The sequence below is a fragment of the Atta colombica genome, unplaced genomic scaffold, assembly GCF_001594045.1.
Source record: "Atta colombica isolate Treedump-2 unplaced genomic scaffold, Acol1.0 scaffold225, whole genome shotgun sequence".
NCBI classification, from domain to species: domain Eukaryota; kingdom Metazoa; phylum Arthropoda; class Insecta; order Hymenoptera; family Formicidae; genus Atta; species Atta colombica.
In genome coordinates, this window is record NW_017259322.1 from 1,173,544 (window position 1) to 1,187,725 (window position 14,182).

Below are 14,182 nucleotides of genomic sequence, written 5' to 3' on the forward strand. Positions count from 1 at the left end.
AAATATTTGTAAAAATGGACGAAAATTATCCTTATCTCTCTCGAGTCAATAAATAATCGTAAAAAACACGTAAAGTTTACTAGGTTTTACTCAATGCATGCATAATCTATTTTCACTTCATGCCTTTTTCGATTCTTTACTACCAAGAGAAATAAAGAATCTTCGTCCATTTTTACAAGAGTTTTAAAGCGATCTTATCATTTTATCCAAATTCTCTTTATTTAAAAATGATATGCAAGAAAAATTAACATGTCATTTCTCACTTATGACGTCACGATTCAATGGCTGGAGTAACTACTTAGGAACCTTAATGTAAAAAAAATAGATTTGTACATTTGCTTTAATTACATTTGAGCATCTTGCAATCAAATACTTTCTCATATCTTGTATATATTATATATTTTTAAATGCCATATTATATTTTATGTTGAAATATGTAAAATAAATGTAATAGACAGAAAAAAAGAGAATCATGGTCGCATGTTGTCGAAGACGTTGTTTTATAGTCGATGCAAAAAATCATTACCTTCTCTATATTTTGCAATATTTAATATTTAAACAGAATTATTAATAAATTCTATCTCTTTGATAATGTATGTACGTTTTTTTAGCGATCAATTTTCGAAAATTTTCAGAATGTAAATTACAACACACACATTGCATTGTAAAAGATTATTTATTCTTAACAATTTTGTAATTTTGTTTGCGATTATTGTATTATATATAATGTAAAGTCATTTAGTAAATATATAAATTTTATACAGTGTACAGTTTTTTATTTCACTTATATCCCTGTATAATTGTGTATCTTTATTTCTATAATCTTATTAAATCTTATTAAATCGAATTAAAAATAAAAAAAGCTTTCGCTTTCTAAGAGATCACACAGTATAGTACAACCTACATTGTAAATTTAAATATTTGATATGTAATCCATGCATAAATTAACTGTTTTTAAATAAATGTAGTATAATTGTATGATAAATATGTTAATTAAGTCATTTATTTAATACAACATAGTAAGAAAGAGAAATATCAGTACGTTGAATATCAGAAAAAAGCATCGTATATCATATGAGAATACATAAAGAACCCATACAGGTATAAATACAGGTATAAATCAGATTTATTTCCTAAAAATCAGAAGATAATAATTTTATAAAACGTATAATTTATTGAACTCATCATGAGTTACCATGTTATTTCCATGAAATGCATATAAATTAGCAAATTCAGAATATTTACAATTATTCACAGAACGCGTTCGTTCTTCTATTTTAATGCATGGAAACCCACGAGTTTTTTCTAGTCACAAATTTCTGTCACTGTAATAGCATCTTATAAATTTTTTGTTTACTTTGGCTTGGTCTCCTGATCATTGACGTATCTTATATAAATTTCTCGCTCATCACTACCGCCAGGCGGAATCTCAGCTTCGTTTAAATATGAAACGCCTATCGCAAGAACGGAACCATCATGGCTAAAACTAAGCGCAGCCACACCAGCATTGTATCGGTGAAACTGGCACAGTCGTTTCTTATTAAAACCATCCCAAATATTCACATAACCATCCGAGCCACCGGTGGCAAACGTGTTATATGCAGAATGGAAGCTAATAGCATTCACTGGATAAATATGTTCGATATTATTTTCCTTTATTCTGTGACATTTAAATGCGTATTTCTTTTTCTGAGCTTCTGGCATTGTATCAAGATACTCGACGGCGACTCGACCTTCTATGCTGCTTAACACATATCCCTATATATAAAAAATAAAATTTATAAAGGAATGTGAATGTATATTATATACAAGCAAGTAAACAAAGTGAGCAATAAATCATGAACTTTATAAAGAATGAATGTACCTGTTCGTTAGGGAAACCTTTGATACATCGCGTTTGATATTTTAGACTACTTTCTCGTCTCTGAAACATGCCTGCCATGTTTCTTAAATCCCAAATGCAAACTTTTCGTTTTGCTGTACCCACTACGAATTTGTCGCCACATACAGACAAGGCAAGGACCACATCAGGTTGCAAATAACTACCAACGCAGGTAGGTGATCGAGGATCCCACAATTTTACCGCGGCATCCCAACCACCAGTTAATATTGCATTTACAGCTGCACAATACTCTATTTTTCTAATTGGCTTATCATGTGTGCCCATTATTGTTTCTACAAATATTTTCAATGTATATTTGTAATAAAAATATAAAGTAAAATAATAAAAAATATTAAAAAAGATAATAGTACCAGTATTGCTATTTATGTCATACATTTTCAGAGTATTTCCTAATCCACCGCTATATGCATGAACAGCATCCTGCAAAGTTTTGTAATGAAAAAAAAAATATCAGGGAATTATCAGAATAAAAAAACATGATCAAAAGCTTTTGGAAATATTAGATAATGCAATATATAATAGAGCAATTATTTGAAGATTCAGGTCCAATTCTGTCATTCTGTGTCATTAAAGAGAAAAACTCAATGTATGTTAACTCTATAATGTAACAGAAACAAATATAAATGGAATTAAAATAATTTGTGCATGATTTAAAGATTGTCTCCAGATAATTAAGAAAATAGATGGAATAAAGGCTTAATTACAAAATCTTGATATTAATAAAAATTAAAATAATTTGCTACTTTTTTATTATACACAAATGAGAATAATATCAAATGAATTTATGTAATGTCTTTAAGAAGTTACAATACTTCTCTCTATACAATACTTCTCTTCTATTACGATCAATATTACATGAAAAAGCTAATTGCTGAAAAAAGAACCTAGAATGTAGAATTGTGCCTTTCCATTCCTTCAATTGAAGAAAACAAGAGAAATTAGTGGCTAGTTACCTGAAACGCAACGTCCAATACTGGTAAATCGTGATTATACTTTAATCTCATCGTATTAGCATGTATGTCGTACAATCTCACTGTACTGTCCCATGATGACACTAATAGGAACTGTGTGGAGTTTGGTCCAAATTCGACCGCAGAAATTGCGTCGGTTGGTGGTGACTTTATTTTAAATTCAGTTCTCGACTCCATTCTATCAAAAATACAACAGAATCAGCAGTATTTACAAATAAGCGCGAAACTCGTTGGACGAATTTTTACTAACACTTAGATATCTGCAAAATCATAGTTGTAATGAAAGAAGAATCATTGTTTTTTTTTTATGACAATAGCAGATAAATGTGAATAATGTGTATAAACCTTGTTGCCAAGATAAGTCTTCATAAACACAATATAACCTATAATCAATAGGCGTGCAAATCCGGTCAAAATTTGTAACGTACTTATTTGATACAAATCAGTTGAAAGATTAAAAAGGAACTTCTAGTCGTATATAAGACGAATGTTAACGATTATTGAACACACGTAAGTTTCAGTATAGTAAAATAAGAGTATTTGAAACACCACGGTTATTCCTATCGCGTTCCTCCCTCTTCTTCTATATTCAAATATATTTTTCTTTCGTTGGTAACATCAAATGTGATAAATAATTATGGAAAACAATTGTATATGCTGGATAAATATTCTATTCTATTCTATGAAAAACAATTGCAATTAAAAAATTTTGATTCACAGATAATTTTGTAATTACTTTCATACTACATAACAAATTGACATTTATTCATATTGTTCATTATTATTGTTTATTATTTAAACAAATTAAATTTAAATAAATCATAATAATAATAAATTAATAATGATAATGTGTAAATTATATTATTGGTACTATTTTCAATCTTTTCTATGTTTATTGTTATCTTTCTTAGCTTTAAATTATTTCAGTTTCTAGTATTCAGGTTCTAGCTTTTTATTATTTTTGTACTGTTACATAATTATATTCTGTGAAATTTACAATAATTAAATATAAAGAATTATCAATTTATAATTATAATACAAAAACGAAATCGACTATCGTAGATATATTACCTACTGGAAATATATCCGTGGTTACCGTGCTACGTAGTTAAAGCATTTTATGCATATAGAGGCGTAGTAATCGATTTCTTTCTAAAATCTAAAACGCGGTTGCGTTTACATTGGATTTACTTGAATTTACGAGTTTATTCCATTTCGGAGAGTCTTTTTACATTTCGTTGGAAGTGCCAAGACGCGTACAGGTACGTCGAACGTTCTGGCAAAATGGCGGATAAGTCACGTCGTGTAGCGCAAACGGAAGATTTATCGAACGTTGAGTTCGAAACCAGCGAAGATGTCGAGGTTATTCCTACCTTCGACAACATGGGTCTCCGCGACGAATTGTTACGCGGAATCTATGCGTACGGTACGTCGTTTATTATTTTATTTATCAACTTAACCTTAGCTTTTGTACGACTTATTTTGTTTAGATTGAATCGTAGGAGTTCATTTGGAAATGTCACCCGAGTTGCCCTTTGCATCACTTTATCCTTGTTTAATATCTGATAAACAATATACACAAGAAGTCTGTTTTTTATGCCTGCACTAAACTACATTAAAACTTTCTCCAAATATCAAACATATCTGTCTCACTTTAAGTTCCAAAAGTATATTCAACCATAAAAAATACCTAGAGATAAAATAATACACAGAGATATTCGAATGATGATTCAAACATAGTTTAGATCTTCAGATGATTATAAAAAAAAGCGGATTATATTTTGCATATATAATCAACCCAATGCACATGTCTGTTCTAATGAAAATGTTGATTGTAATTATTGTAATCGTTAACTATGTATTCTTATGTTTATATTATTTATATTTGTGTTTATTATATTTTTTTATCTCTATGATTTCTTTGTAGCTTAGTTATCACAATGTTAAAAAAATTTATAATAAATTTATAATAAGTTACTATCTGAACGTCTTTAAATATTTTGTTCTGATTTCTACATAGGTTTTGAAAAACCATCAGCTATTCAGCAACGATCTATCAAACCTATCATGAAGGGTAGAGATGTTATCGCTCAAGCACAATCTGGTACAGGAAAAACCGCTACCTTTTCAATTGCGATATTACAGTCACTGGATACGCAAGTACGAGAAACTCAAGTTTTGGTTTTGTCCCCAACTCGAGAACTTGCCACTCAAATCCAGAAAGTTATTCTTGCATTGGGAGATTTTATGAACGTACAATGTCATGCTTGCATTGGTGGTACAAATCTTGGAGAAGATATCAGAAAACTCGATTACGGCCAGCATGTTGTATCTGGTACACCTGGTAGAGTATTTGGTAGGTATCATTTTTTTTTTTATTATATATATAATTTTATTGTGTGCATATTTTTATTATATATATTTAATGTGAGAAAGAATTTTTTTACACTAACATCTGTGTAACATTCTGAACTTAGATATGATTAAAAGGCGAGTACTCAGAACAAGAGCTATCAAAATGCTGGTACTTGACGAATCTGATGAAATGTTAAACAAAGGTTTCAAGGAACAAATATATGATGTGTATCGATATTTACCACCAGCAACACAAGTTGTTTTAGTTTCAGCCACTTTACCACATGAAATTCTTGAAATGACTAGCAAATTTATGACAGATCCTATCCGTATCCTTGTCAAACGGTAAATTTGTCTTTAATTCATCTTTAATTTTGTATATATGTTATATGTTGTGTTATTCTAATTATTTCTAATTTCAGTGATGAATTGACATTGGAAGGAATCAAACAATTCTTCGTTGCTGTGGAACGAGAAGAGTGGAAATTTGATACACTCTGTGATTTATACGACACGTTAACAATAACACAAGCGGTTATCTTTTGTAATACTAAACGTAAAGTAGACTGGTTGACGGAAAAAATGCGAGAGGCTAATTTTACGGTCTGCTCCATGCATGGAGATATGCCACAAAAAGAACGAGATAACATAATGAAAGAGTTTCGATCTGGTCAGAGGTAAGTATTAAATTCCAAAAATAAAATTAAAAATTTGATTTTTTTACAAGAAATTATACCAACATGTTTCTTTTTTTTTTTACAGTCGCGTGTTAATTACAACCGATGTATGGGCAAGAGGAATCGATGTTCAGCAGGTGTCGCTCGTAATTAACTATGATTTGCCTAACAATCGTGAATTGTATATTCATAGAATAGGTCGATCAGGACGTTTTGGACGCAAAGGTGTGTCCATAAACTTTGTAAAAACGGATGACATCAGAATCCTTCGAGATATCGAACAATATTATTCTACGCAAATAGATGAAATGCCGATGAATGTGGCTGATCTAATATAAAATACGAGATTTATGCGAAAATTAAACATTTCACACGTACAAAAATTCTTTAACTTCGATTATACATTAATATACATGAAATTCTATCAATAATAGCACATACCAATAGTTTCCAAAATCAGTTTAAGGATTGAAAACCCTTCGATGCTTAGTATCCCTAAGTTATTTTTAGTATGTAACTTATAATATTATTATAACAATAATAAACGGAGAAAAGTATCACTTTTACATTATACAAAACTATTTGAATGTAATACGTGAGAAAATTAAATTAACTATACTTTCTACATCTACTAGGATCATTGATAACACATTCTTTTATGAGAATGTGAAATAAATTCTTTTTTGTACATGAATTATATAGATATTACTTATGTATAACATTATGAGAAGTATGAGTAGATTTTGTCAATAAAGTATTTTATGACTTTAATTATTTTTTTCTCTATGTAAATATTAATTACAATATAGAAACTAGCGGCATTGAGGTAATGCATAGTATACATTCTATATATCTATATACAAATAATCAATAACTGCTAGTTGCCCCACAGTTCAGATGGCAGCGCGGCATAGTAACACGCGTTGGACCCGAAATGAAGCCAAAATAGGAGAACTAAAAATCTTACGTTAACAATGCGTAATTATAAATACAAGTAAATATTATTTATCGCATTAAAAATGTGGGCGAAGTATTTAAGGTGCAATAATCAATTAGTAATAAGAATTAATAATAAGAATAAGTTATTTATTTTCGTGATAATATCTTTGGAAGTGTGTTATGAAGGTGCAACTTTAAATAATATACATATATATTGATTACAATATTTTAAATTAAGAAGGTAAATGATATTAACGAAATTGAGAGTGAATAAATTAACAATATAAGTCAATGTGTATGTGTAATTTCAATTTGTTTTTTATTCCTCTATTAATAGATTCTATACTTAATCAATAAAAATTAAAGAAAAATTGAAGGAAATGGAGCAACAAAATGATTGTTCGATCCAGAGAGGACAAGCATTGCGTCGCTATCCGAATGACTACAAAGCGGAAGGACATTCGTCCACTTGTATGTGTCTATAAATTATTCTGAATCTATGGGAACTGATTTTTCAATACTTACTATTTTTATTCCTTTTTTATTTACAGTAAATAAAACAACGACGAATCAACCACAGTATTCGAATACAGGAAGACCTACAGTACGCATAGCCGTGTATCTAATGACAGGAGTATTTCTAACAATGGAAGTTGAACAAAATATGACTGCACAACAGATTTTTACGATAGTGCAATCAGAAGCGGAGCTGGGTCTATCAAGATTTTCTTTGTCAACCACTACACCAATTTTCGCACTATGGATGTGTTCTTCGCAACTTGAAGTTCAATTACGTCCAACACATAAACCTGTGGAATTGGCTGCGAAATGGAATTATCTTGTAAACAAGTACAGCTCTTATCCAGAAGATTCCGACGACGAGGAGCCTTTGCTATATTTTCGTAGAAATATATTTCTCTCAAAGACGGAGGAAGAACAGATCAAGGATATCAAAGTCCTTGAATTGCTTTACGCAGAAGCCAGGTACAACGTTCTGCAAGGTATGGAGCGAAAGAATGAGATTTTTTTCTATAAAAATAATATAATTTCTCTTATAATATAATTTGCCTTCTGCCCAGGACGGTACGCGTGCGATGGCCCTGCACGTTACGCTAGTTTAGGAGCATTACAGGCTCGAATCGAACTCGGACCTTATAACGCACAAACCCACACTTTGGCATTTTTTCATAGACATCGCGGCCGGTTTTTACCGCATCATTACGCTTCTCCTAGTCTTCTATTAGGATTGGGACTCGGATTAGGACTGGTGGGTGGCAAAGGAGCACCTGAGGCGCATCTTTTAGAGCAATACAAACGAATACCTAGTCATAATGGTAGCGCCAACGCAAATCCCAAGAAATTGATCAGAAAGTATCTCGAATTCTGTTGGAATTTACCGTGCTACGGCGCAGCCTTCTTTCAAGGGCAAATCGAGCGACCCGTCAGAGGCCTAGCATCGTGGATCACTAATCGCGATATGCAAATTCTCATCGCGATTAATACGTCGGGAGTGTTCATAGTCGACGACATACAGTGCGTAAGTATTCATTGAGCCAAAAATTCTCATTTAAATGTGATTATTTTTTATTGAACGAAACTTTATATAAAATACATCTATAGAGTATATAGTATAGTAACATTTGAAATATATTTATGTAGAGCTTGCTATTAGGGCTAAAATACTCGGAATTAAGCTGGGAAATGGCGAAACCTTCGGATGAGAATAATCCGGATTGTCTACCTTGTTTGTTTCTGCAATTTCCGGTACGAGAGAACGGAGCGCGCGTCTACAAGATTCTACAAGTATTCTCAAGACAGGTAAATAAATCATTTTGAAAATAATTACATAATTTATATAAATAACAGCTTCCGAATAAGTCAAATTGAACGATAAAGAAGCATAAAAGCTAACGCAAGGTGACAATAAAATGCAATAATATATTACTTTACATATCAATAAATATTTCAATATCATATATCTGGTCAACTTCTATCTGGTCAAGTATTACAAATCAAACCAATATCAATTGCTATATCATCGTCTACAAATTACTTATATTAATATAAAAATCCATCACGCAAGGATTCTTAATTCTCTTTGGTTTGATCCGTTCAAAAATTACATAATTATTCTTACGAAAACTAAATATCATACAGCAGAAATCGCTATTTCAGGCGCCAATGATGGATACTTTAATATCTGGTTTTGCGGAGGATTATCGTCGTCAATTTATTAACAGCGACAGCAACAATGATCAGTTGGAGCATTCGCTAGTCTTCCCCAGTGGAAGCTTCACAAATAAACTTAGTAAATTTACACTGGCCACTTTTGATGATGAAGGTAATGAAACGATACTACAAGAAGAGATCTTCATATGTCAATTTATTTATTTTTCAAAATCATTTCAGGTCGATGTATCGGTCAAATGGGTTCGTGGTCTTTTCGATAAGTACATTGTGATTGTACATTTTGTGATGCCAATATATTCTCTGATGATACAAAATGGAGTACGATTTTTGTAATATATAAGAAATTCTTATACGCGCGAGCTAATATACTTATATGTATACACATTTTTTAATATGATGTTTCAATGTTTCTGAAGTGCTTGAAGATGCGGATTTCTCTGTAAACGATCTACCAGTACCTTGTATCTCTGCGGCACTACAGTTCTGTGCCAATTGAGATATGTTTCCAGCACATGCATATTGAAGCTTATTTCGTTTACTTTGGCTAACATCTCTTCCTTCTTCGTTTTCGGTAAATCCACAGTCTGCATGTAAATATTATTTATAATAATTATATGAAAATACATCAATGTTACATGTAGAAAAGAATGCTTGAATGTGAACGAATGGGCAGAACGAAGCTTTTGACAAACCTGCGTTAGAAGGGTTTGCAGCTTCTCTAGTTCCATAGCTTGCTTTTCAATCATATGTAAAATACGATTCGCTTTGTCAATGGCTGTCTGCTTGAAGTCGCTCAAACAATCGTCGCGCAGCAGATACGCTTCCGTTTTACTGATGTGTACCGGATTGCCTATTCGGGCGAGGTACGGTCCCAAATCGTTCATCTCTTGCACTTTAATTTCGCGTTGATCCAATCGCCTTATTCCTTTCTGAAAGCAGATTATGTGAGGCTGATTAATAAAAAAAAAATTCAATTAGATCGTTGATAAATACCGTGTCTAATTCAATTGTCGTTTCGGCTATTCGATTTTTGTCGAATAACGAAACTGTGAACTGCGAATTTAAATTTTCATCGGCTCTTCTTCGCAGGAACGCCGCGATGTCCTCTTCAACATCTCTGATTTGGAGTATGGAGCTATCTTCGTCCTGCAGATGTTTATTGAGTGCATAAAAGAGATCGAGGTTTTTCTCTGGCGGTGCGTTCGGATCTGACTGAAATAAAGACTTCAGATTATCATCTTCCTCTTTTCTATTTGCTAATATTTTTGTTATAAAAATTTACGTTATATCCATGGGTCATCGTAGAATCGAAAATTAAATGAATCCTGTCCCCTATTGACGGTTTTATAAATGTACGAGTAGCCTGGGTAATCCGATCTTGTTCGTAATGAAATTTAATGCAGATTTCTGTTCCGATCACCGCGAACTCGCGCTCAGCCATGTCCTTGGAAGCAGGAATGTCCTTGTTTCTATGATATTTCTCAATGATTTTCTGCAAAAAGAATTAATCATCTCATGTACGCTGTAAATTTTTCATCGATTTTTGTACGAGGAGATTACCGAGATGTGTCGAGAATGAATATTGTTCACCTTCGTGTTGTCTTCATCTACCAAAAATTCAGCATGTCTATTAAAATAATATGAAAATATTATTAATATTTATATTAATATTTATTGATATTAATTTATTATTAACAAAAATAGCAACAACATTACTTATGGTAATGGTATTATTACATATACATATCATATGAGAAAAATTTGTACGTGCAACAGAAATGTGCAAAGTTCGAAAGATTTGATTTTCTCTCAATGTTAGAACATTTTGGGAGACCTGACACGGATGAGAATAGAAATATGATAGATACATTATCGGTTTACATGTAATACACAAAATCTTCACGATCCACGTAATGTTGAGTCAAATAAAGCGGACTCATTTCGATTCGCGAGAGTCCATCAAATTGCACACTATCATAAAACTCTATTATTCTTTCGGCTTTTATCGAATCACTGTCAGATGCAAGATAATGATGTGCTAAAAAATATTTTATATCATTAATATAAAGCGATACACAGAGTTGTTGTAAAACATTTTTACTCCGAATTATACCTTTACAATGATCCGGTCGGCCCCTTTTAAAGAAATCCGTGACAGTACCGGTAGTGAAGTTTTTCCTGGATTCCGTAAGACAGTCAATTCTATTCAAATATTTTTCGTAACTTTCGACAGGAGTAGTATATTCGTAATCTTCGTAAACGGTTACTCTTTGACTCAAACTGTTGATTTCAGAGAACGGCGCATATAATTCTACTTTGGCCTTTTTGTAAAATATTGTTTTACTGCCTCGTGGATAACGTCTTTCAAAATCTGATGAAAAAATGATGTGTAGATAAATAAATATATAATGAATTAGGAAATTGATATTATTATATTCATTGACTTTAATTTAAACTTTTTGATCATATGTATAATTTCATTTTTTTATGAAAAAGATGTGAAAAAAGGTATATTATGTATATTAAATTAGATATTTTTATTTTTCCGAGCTTACAACGAAAATAAATTTTATATCTTAAATATATAAATTAGATTTAATTTTTTTTAATAAAATAAACAAGCATAGCTCTTTTACAATTTTGCTTTTTTACAATTTAATTATTTGAATTTTATTCATTGGATATTACATTATTTTTCATTTTAAACTTAAATTACCTATTACATTATTTCTAATTTTAAACTTAAACAATTAATCAATAAAAAATTTATTAAGAATGAAGATTAAGTAAATTATGTGTAGCAGTTAAAAAATTTTATTTTTATTGAATACATCTATAGATGTATCTAATCAAAATCTTATCCATTAAATATACATCTTTATTAAATAATAGAATTCAAATTGAAATTAAAATATCTTCATTAGATTCTTTAATTAAAATTGATATTTCAGACGATAAGACTCTCAGAGTTGCGTTCGGAAACATTAAATGTTGTCTCCATGTATCCTCAGCAAACGAGAATGGATTGAAATGAATTGAAATGGATTCCGATTTTCAGAAATATTGATTCACAAATGTTCAAATAAATGCTTTTCAATTCTGAATGCATTTTTATTCATTTATAGGAATTGCATGGAGCATATCTCTATGTCTTTCAATTTAAAAATAATATTAGCTTTTTCTGTGCACACAACAAACATTATGAATATTGTTCAATTCAAAATTTTGAATAGGAAATGCAGTTTTTCAATCCAATTGAATCCAATTAAATCCAAAAAAGTATTCATTATTTAAAATACGCATTCGGATAGAAAAAAATTTCAATCCATTCTCATTTTGCTCGTTTTATCCTTGTTGTTCAATGTATGTTATTCAATGTATGTTAAACAAAGATAAGACGATACAGGGGGGAGCACAGGTAACGTTTTTGAACGCAGCTCATTTCAGAGAATTTCAGTGTTTTATTTCTGCGTCATCAGACTTGATTCCACCTCCTCCTCCCCTTCACAGCCTGCGACTCGCGGCAGCCCATCCAGCTTGCTCTTCATTTGTTCAGCAACGTTCGAACCGGCAAGAAGTATTGTGAGTGTCGCGCTCGTTTCAGTATCTCCGTATATCGCTTCTCGAAATATCGATCACGAAATGAATATCAAAGAGAGGCGTGATCATTCCCTATTTTCAGCTATTGTCGGATCGCACGTAAAAGTAAGTGAATTGTAAGTGTTATAAAAAAATAGTAGTTACAAAAAAATTTTACGTTACTTAATAAAGTAATCGAGACGGAAAAACGGAAAATATATAATTTATTATGTCAACGCAATATTTTATAGGTAGTAATTATTTCCTATAACGTTATAATTTTTCGAAACGTTCTTCACGATTTGAATTCTTCGTCGATACGAAACTGTATTATAGGCTTCGTTAACCAGAGTAATTCGAGTAATACGCGAGTCGTTAGACCTAAGATATTAAAATGCGAATGATATTAATGATAATTTTTTATAATTTGTTATTAATGTTTAACTACAAAATTCGTTACGTTTGAAACGTATCGTGCATATAATTTATTATCATCATATATTCTCAAACGGTCGGTAGCGTTTTAATTGGTTTTAACATGACTCGCGTTGCATTGCGAAGTCATCGTCGTGTTCAAATTTTACGGTTAGTGGAATGTCATGGGTGAGAGACGGATCGACTTGTCGAGTGGCGTCGCAACGTGTTAGTAAACACAGCCGAAACCCATTTTTTTTTGCCATTTTTTTTGCAACGCTTGCCGATCGCGAAACGTATATATTTGATGTTCGTACATTCCAGGGCTTATATTCTGTAAAAGGTCTTCTACATAGAAGTAGACTGTCTTGTAGATTGTCTGGATTCTTAAATCGTAGGAAACTGACTATTCTAATCGAGTATTCTCCTTATATTTGATTGTAAGTGATTGATTTCTTACGACTTAAGACTACATAGAGGACTCTTAACTGTTTTACACGCCTACCGACAGTTGTCCTTGCGCAGCTTTTTCATCATATAAAATATCTGCGCGACATCGATAACTGTCGATAGGCATGTAAGAGTGATATTTCATTTGTGCGTTTTTGTCGCAGGACAAATTTTTTAATCCTGTTGATTGGCTGAGATTGGAGTTGATTGGATGAGAGTGGATGGGATAGAGAGATCTCTCTGTTCTGTACGTTTGTTAACTGTAATTTTTTTGTTAAATATCTGTTTAAAAGAGATAAAAGGTTACACGCATGCAATAATTATCTTCCGAAATATATTTAATAGATGTTTTGGTCATTATTTTAATTTAAATGTATTTGTATATTACAGATTTTTTTGATGCAGTTTCAACTCCGCTATTGCGCATTAGTGTCGGTGAGTCTGAAATTGTCTTTTATAAATTGAAATAATAGATTTATGAAATATGTATGATATATATTGTATATCAATAGAAAGCTAGATATAGACAATGAATGGAAAACTAATTAATATATTGCATTGATTTAACAATAATTTAAAAATAAAAATAGTTATAAATATAATATCTCATGGATCTATTGTCTCAGAACGGATAGATCATCGATCAATAACCTACAAATTATCCATATCTATCTTTTATATACATATATAATTAATATATTATA

The 14,182-nt window shown here is 31.3% G+C and overlaps 4 protein-coding genes across 6 annotated transcripts in view; 2 read left to right on the forward strand and 2 right to left on the reverse strand.

Moving 5' to 3' along the window:
• Positions 1-1,291: 1,291 nt before the first annotated feature.
• On the reverse strand, positions 1,292-4,160 carry LOC108688141 (mitotic checkpoint protein BUB3). Of its 3 annotated transcripts, none has more exons than XM_018194275.1 (5): positions 3,946-4,160; positions 2,857-3,052; positions 2,254-2,323; positions 1,865-2,175; positions 1,292-1,758 (listed from the first exon to the last, which is right to left on the reverse strand). In XM_018194275.1, the coding sequence occupies exons 2-5, from the start codon at positions 3,049-3,051 to the stop codon at positions 1,354-1,356; spliced, it is 981 nt and encodes a 326-aa protein (XP_018049764.1). In that variant the 5' UTR covers position 3,052; positions 3,946-4,160; the 3' UTR covers positions 1,292-1,353. The 3 variants fall into 3 exon arrangements, with proteins under 3 accessions (XP_018049764.1, XP_018049763.1, XP_018049762.1); XM_018194274.1 differs by lacking the exon at positions 3,946-4,160 and adding an exon at positions 3,303-3,450; XM_018194273.1 differs by lacking the exon at positions 3,946-4,160 and adding an exon at positions 3,220-3,450.
• LOC108688140 (eukaryotic initiation factor 4A-III) lies at positions 4,159-6,677 on the forward strand. The gene is made up of 5 exons (XM_018194271.1): positions 4,159-4,300; positions 4,895-5,230; positions 5,352-5,574; positions 5,652-5,906; positions 5,992-6,677. Exons 1-5 carry the CDS (start codon positions 4,159-4,161, stop codon positions 6,242-6,244), a joined length of 1,209 nt encoding a protein of 402 aa, XP_018049760.1. The 3' UTR covers positions 6,245-6,677.
• A 530-nt stretch (positions 6,678-7,207) lies between these two features.
• Positions 7,208-9,310, forward strand: LOC108688088 (putative FERM domain-containing protein FRMD8P1). Its single transcript, XM_018194186.1, has 6 exons — positions 7,208-7,316; positions 7,397-7,846; positions 7,925-8,382; positions 8,505-8,663; positions 9,021-9,186; positions 9,255-9,310. Exons 1-6 carry the CDS (start codon positions 7,226-7,228, stop codon positions 9,293-9,295), a joined length of 1,365 nt encoding a protein of 454 aa, XP_018049675.1. The 5' UTR covers positions 7,208-7,225; the 3' UTR covers positions 9,296-9,310.
• A 78-nt stretch (positions 9,311-9,388) lies between these two features.
• Positions 9,389-14,182, reverse strand: part of LOC108688065 (dynein regulatory complex subunit 7-like) — a 131,207-nt gene continuing 126,413 nt past the window's right edge. The window contains exons 4-10 of the mRNA XM_018194157.1: positions 11,149-11,406; positions 10,917-11,073; positions 10,596-10,662; positions 10,318-10,527; positions 10,029-10,247; positions 9,728-9,964; positions 9,389-9,619 (exon numbers count right to left, since the gene is read on the reverse strand). Coding sequence (XP_018049646.1) covers positions 9,437-9,619; positions 9,728-9,964; positions 10,029-10,247; positions 10,318-10,527; positions 10,596-10,662; positions 10,917-11,073; positions 11,149-11,406 — 1,331 coding nt within the window. The 3' untranslated portion in view covers positions 9,389-9,436. The remainder of the gene's footprint in view (positions 9,620-9,727; positions 9,965-10,028; positions 10,248-10,317; positions 10,528-10,595; positions 10,663-10,916; positions 11,074-11,148; positions 11,407-14,182) is intronic.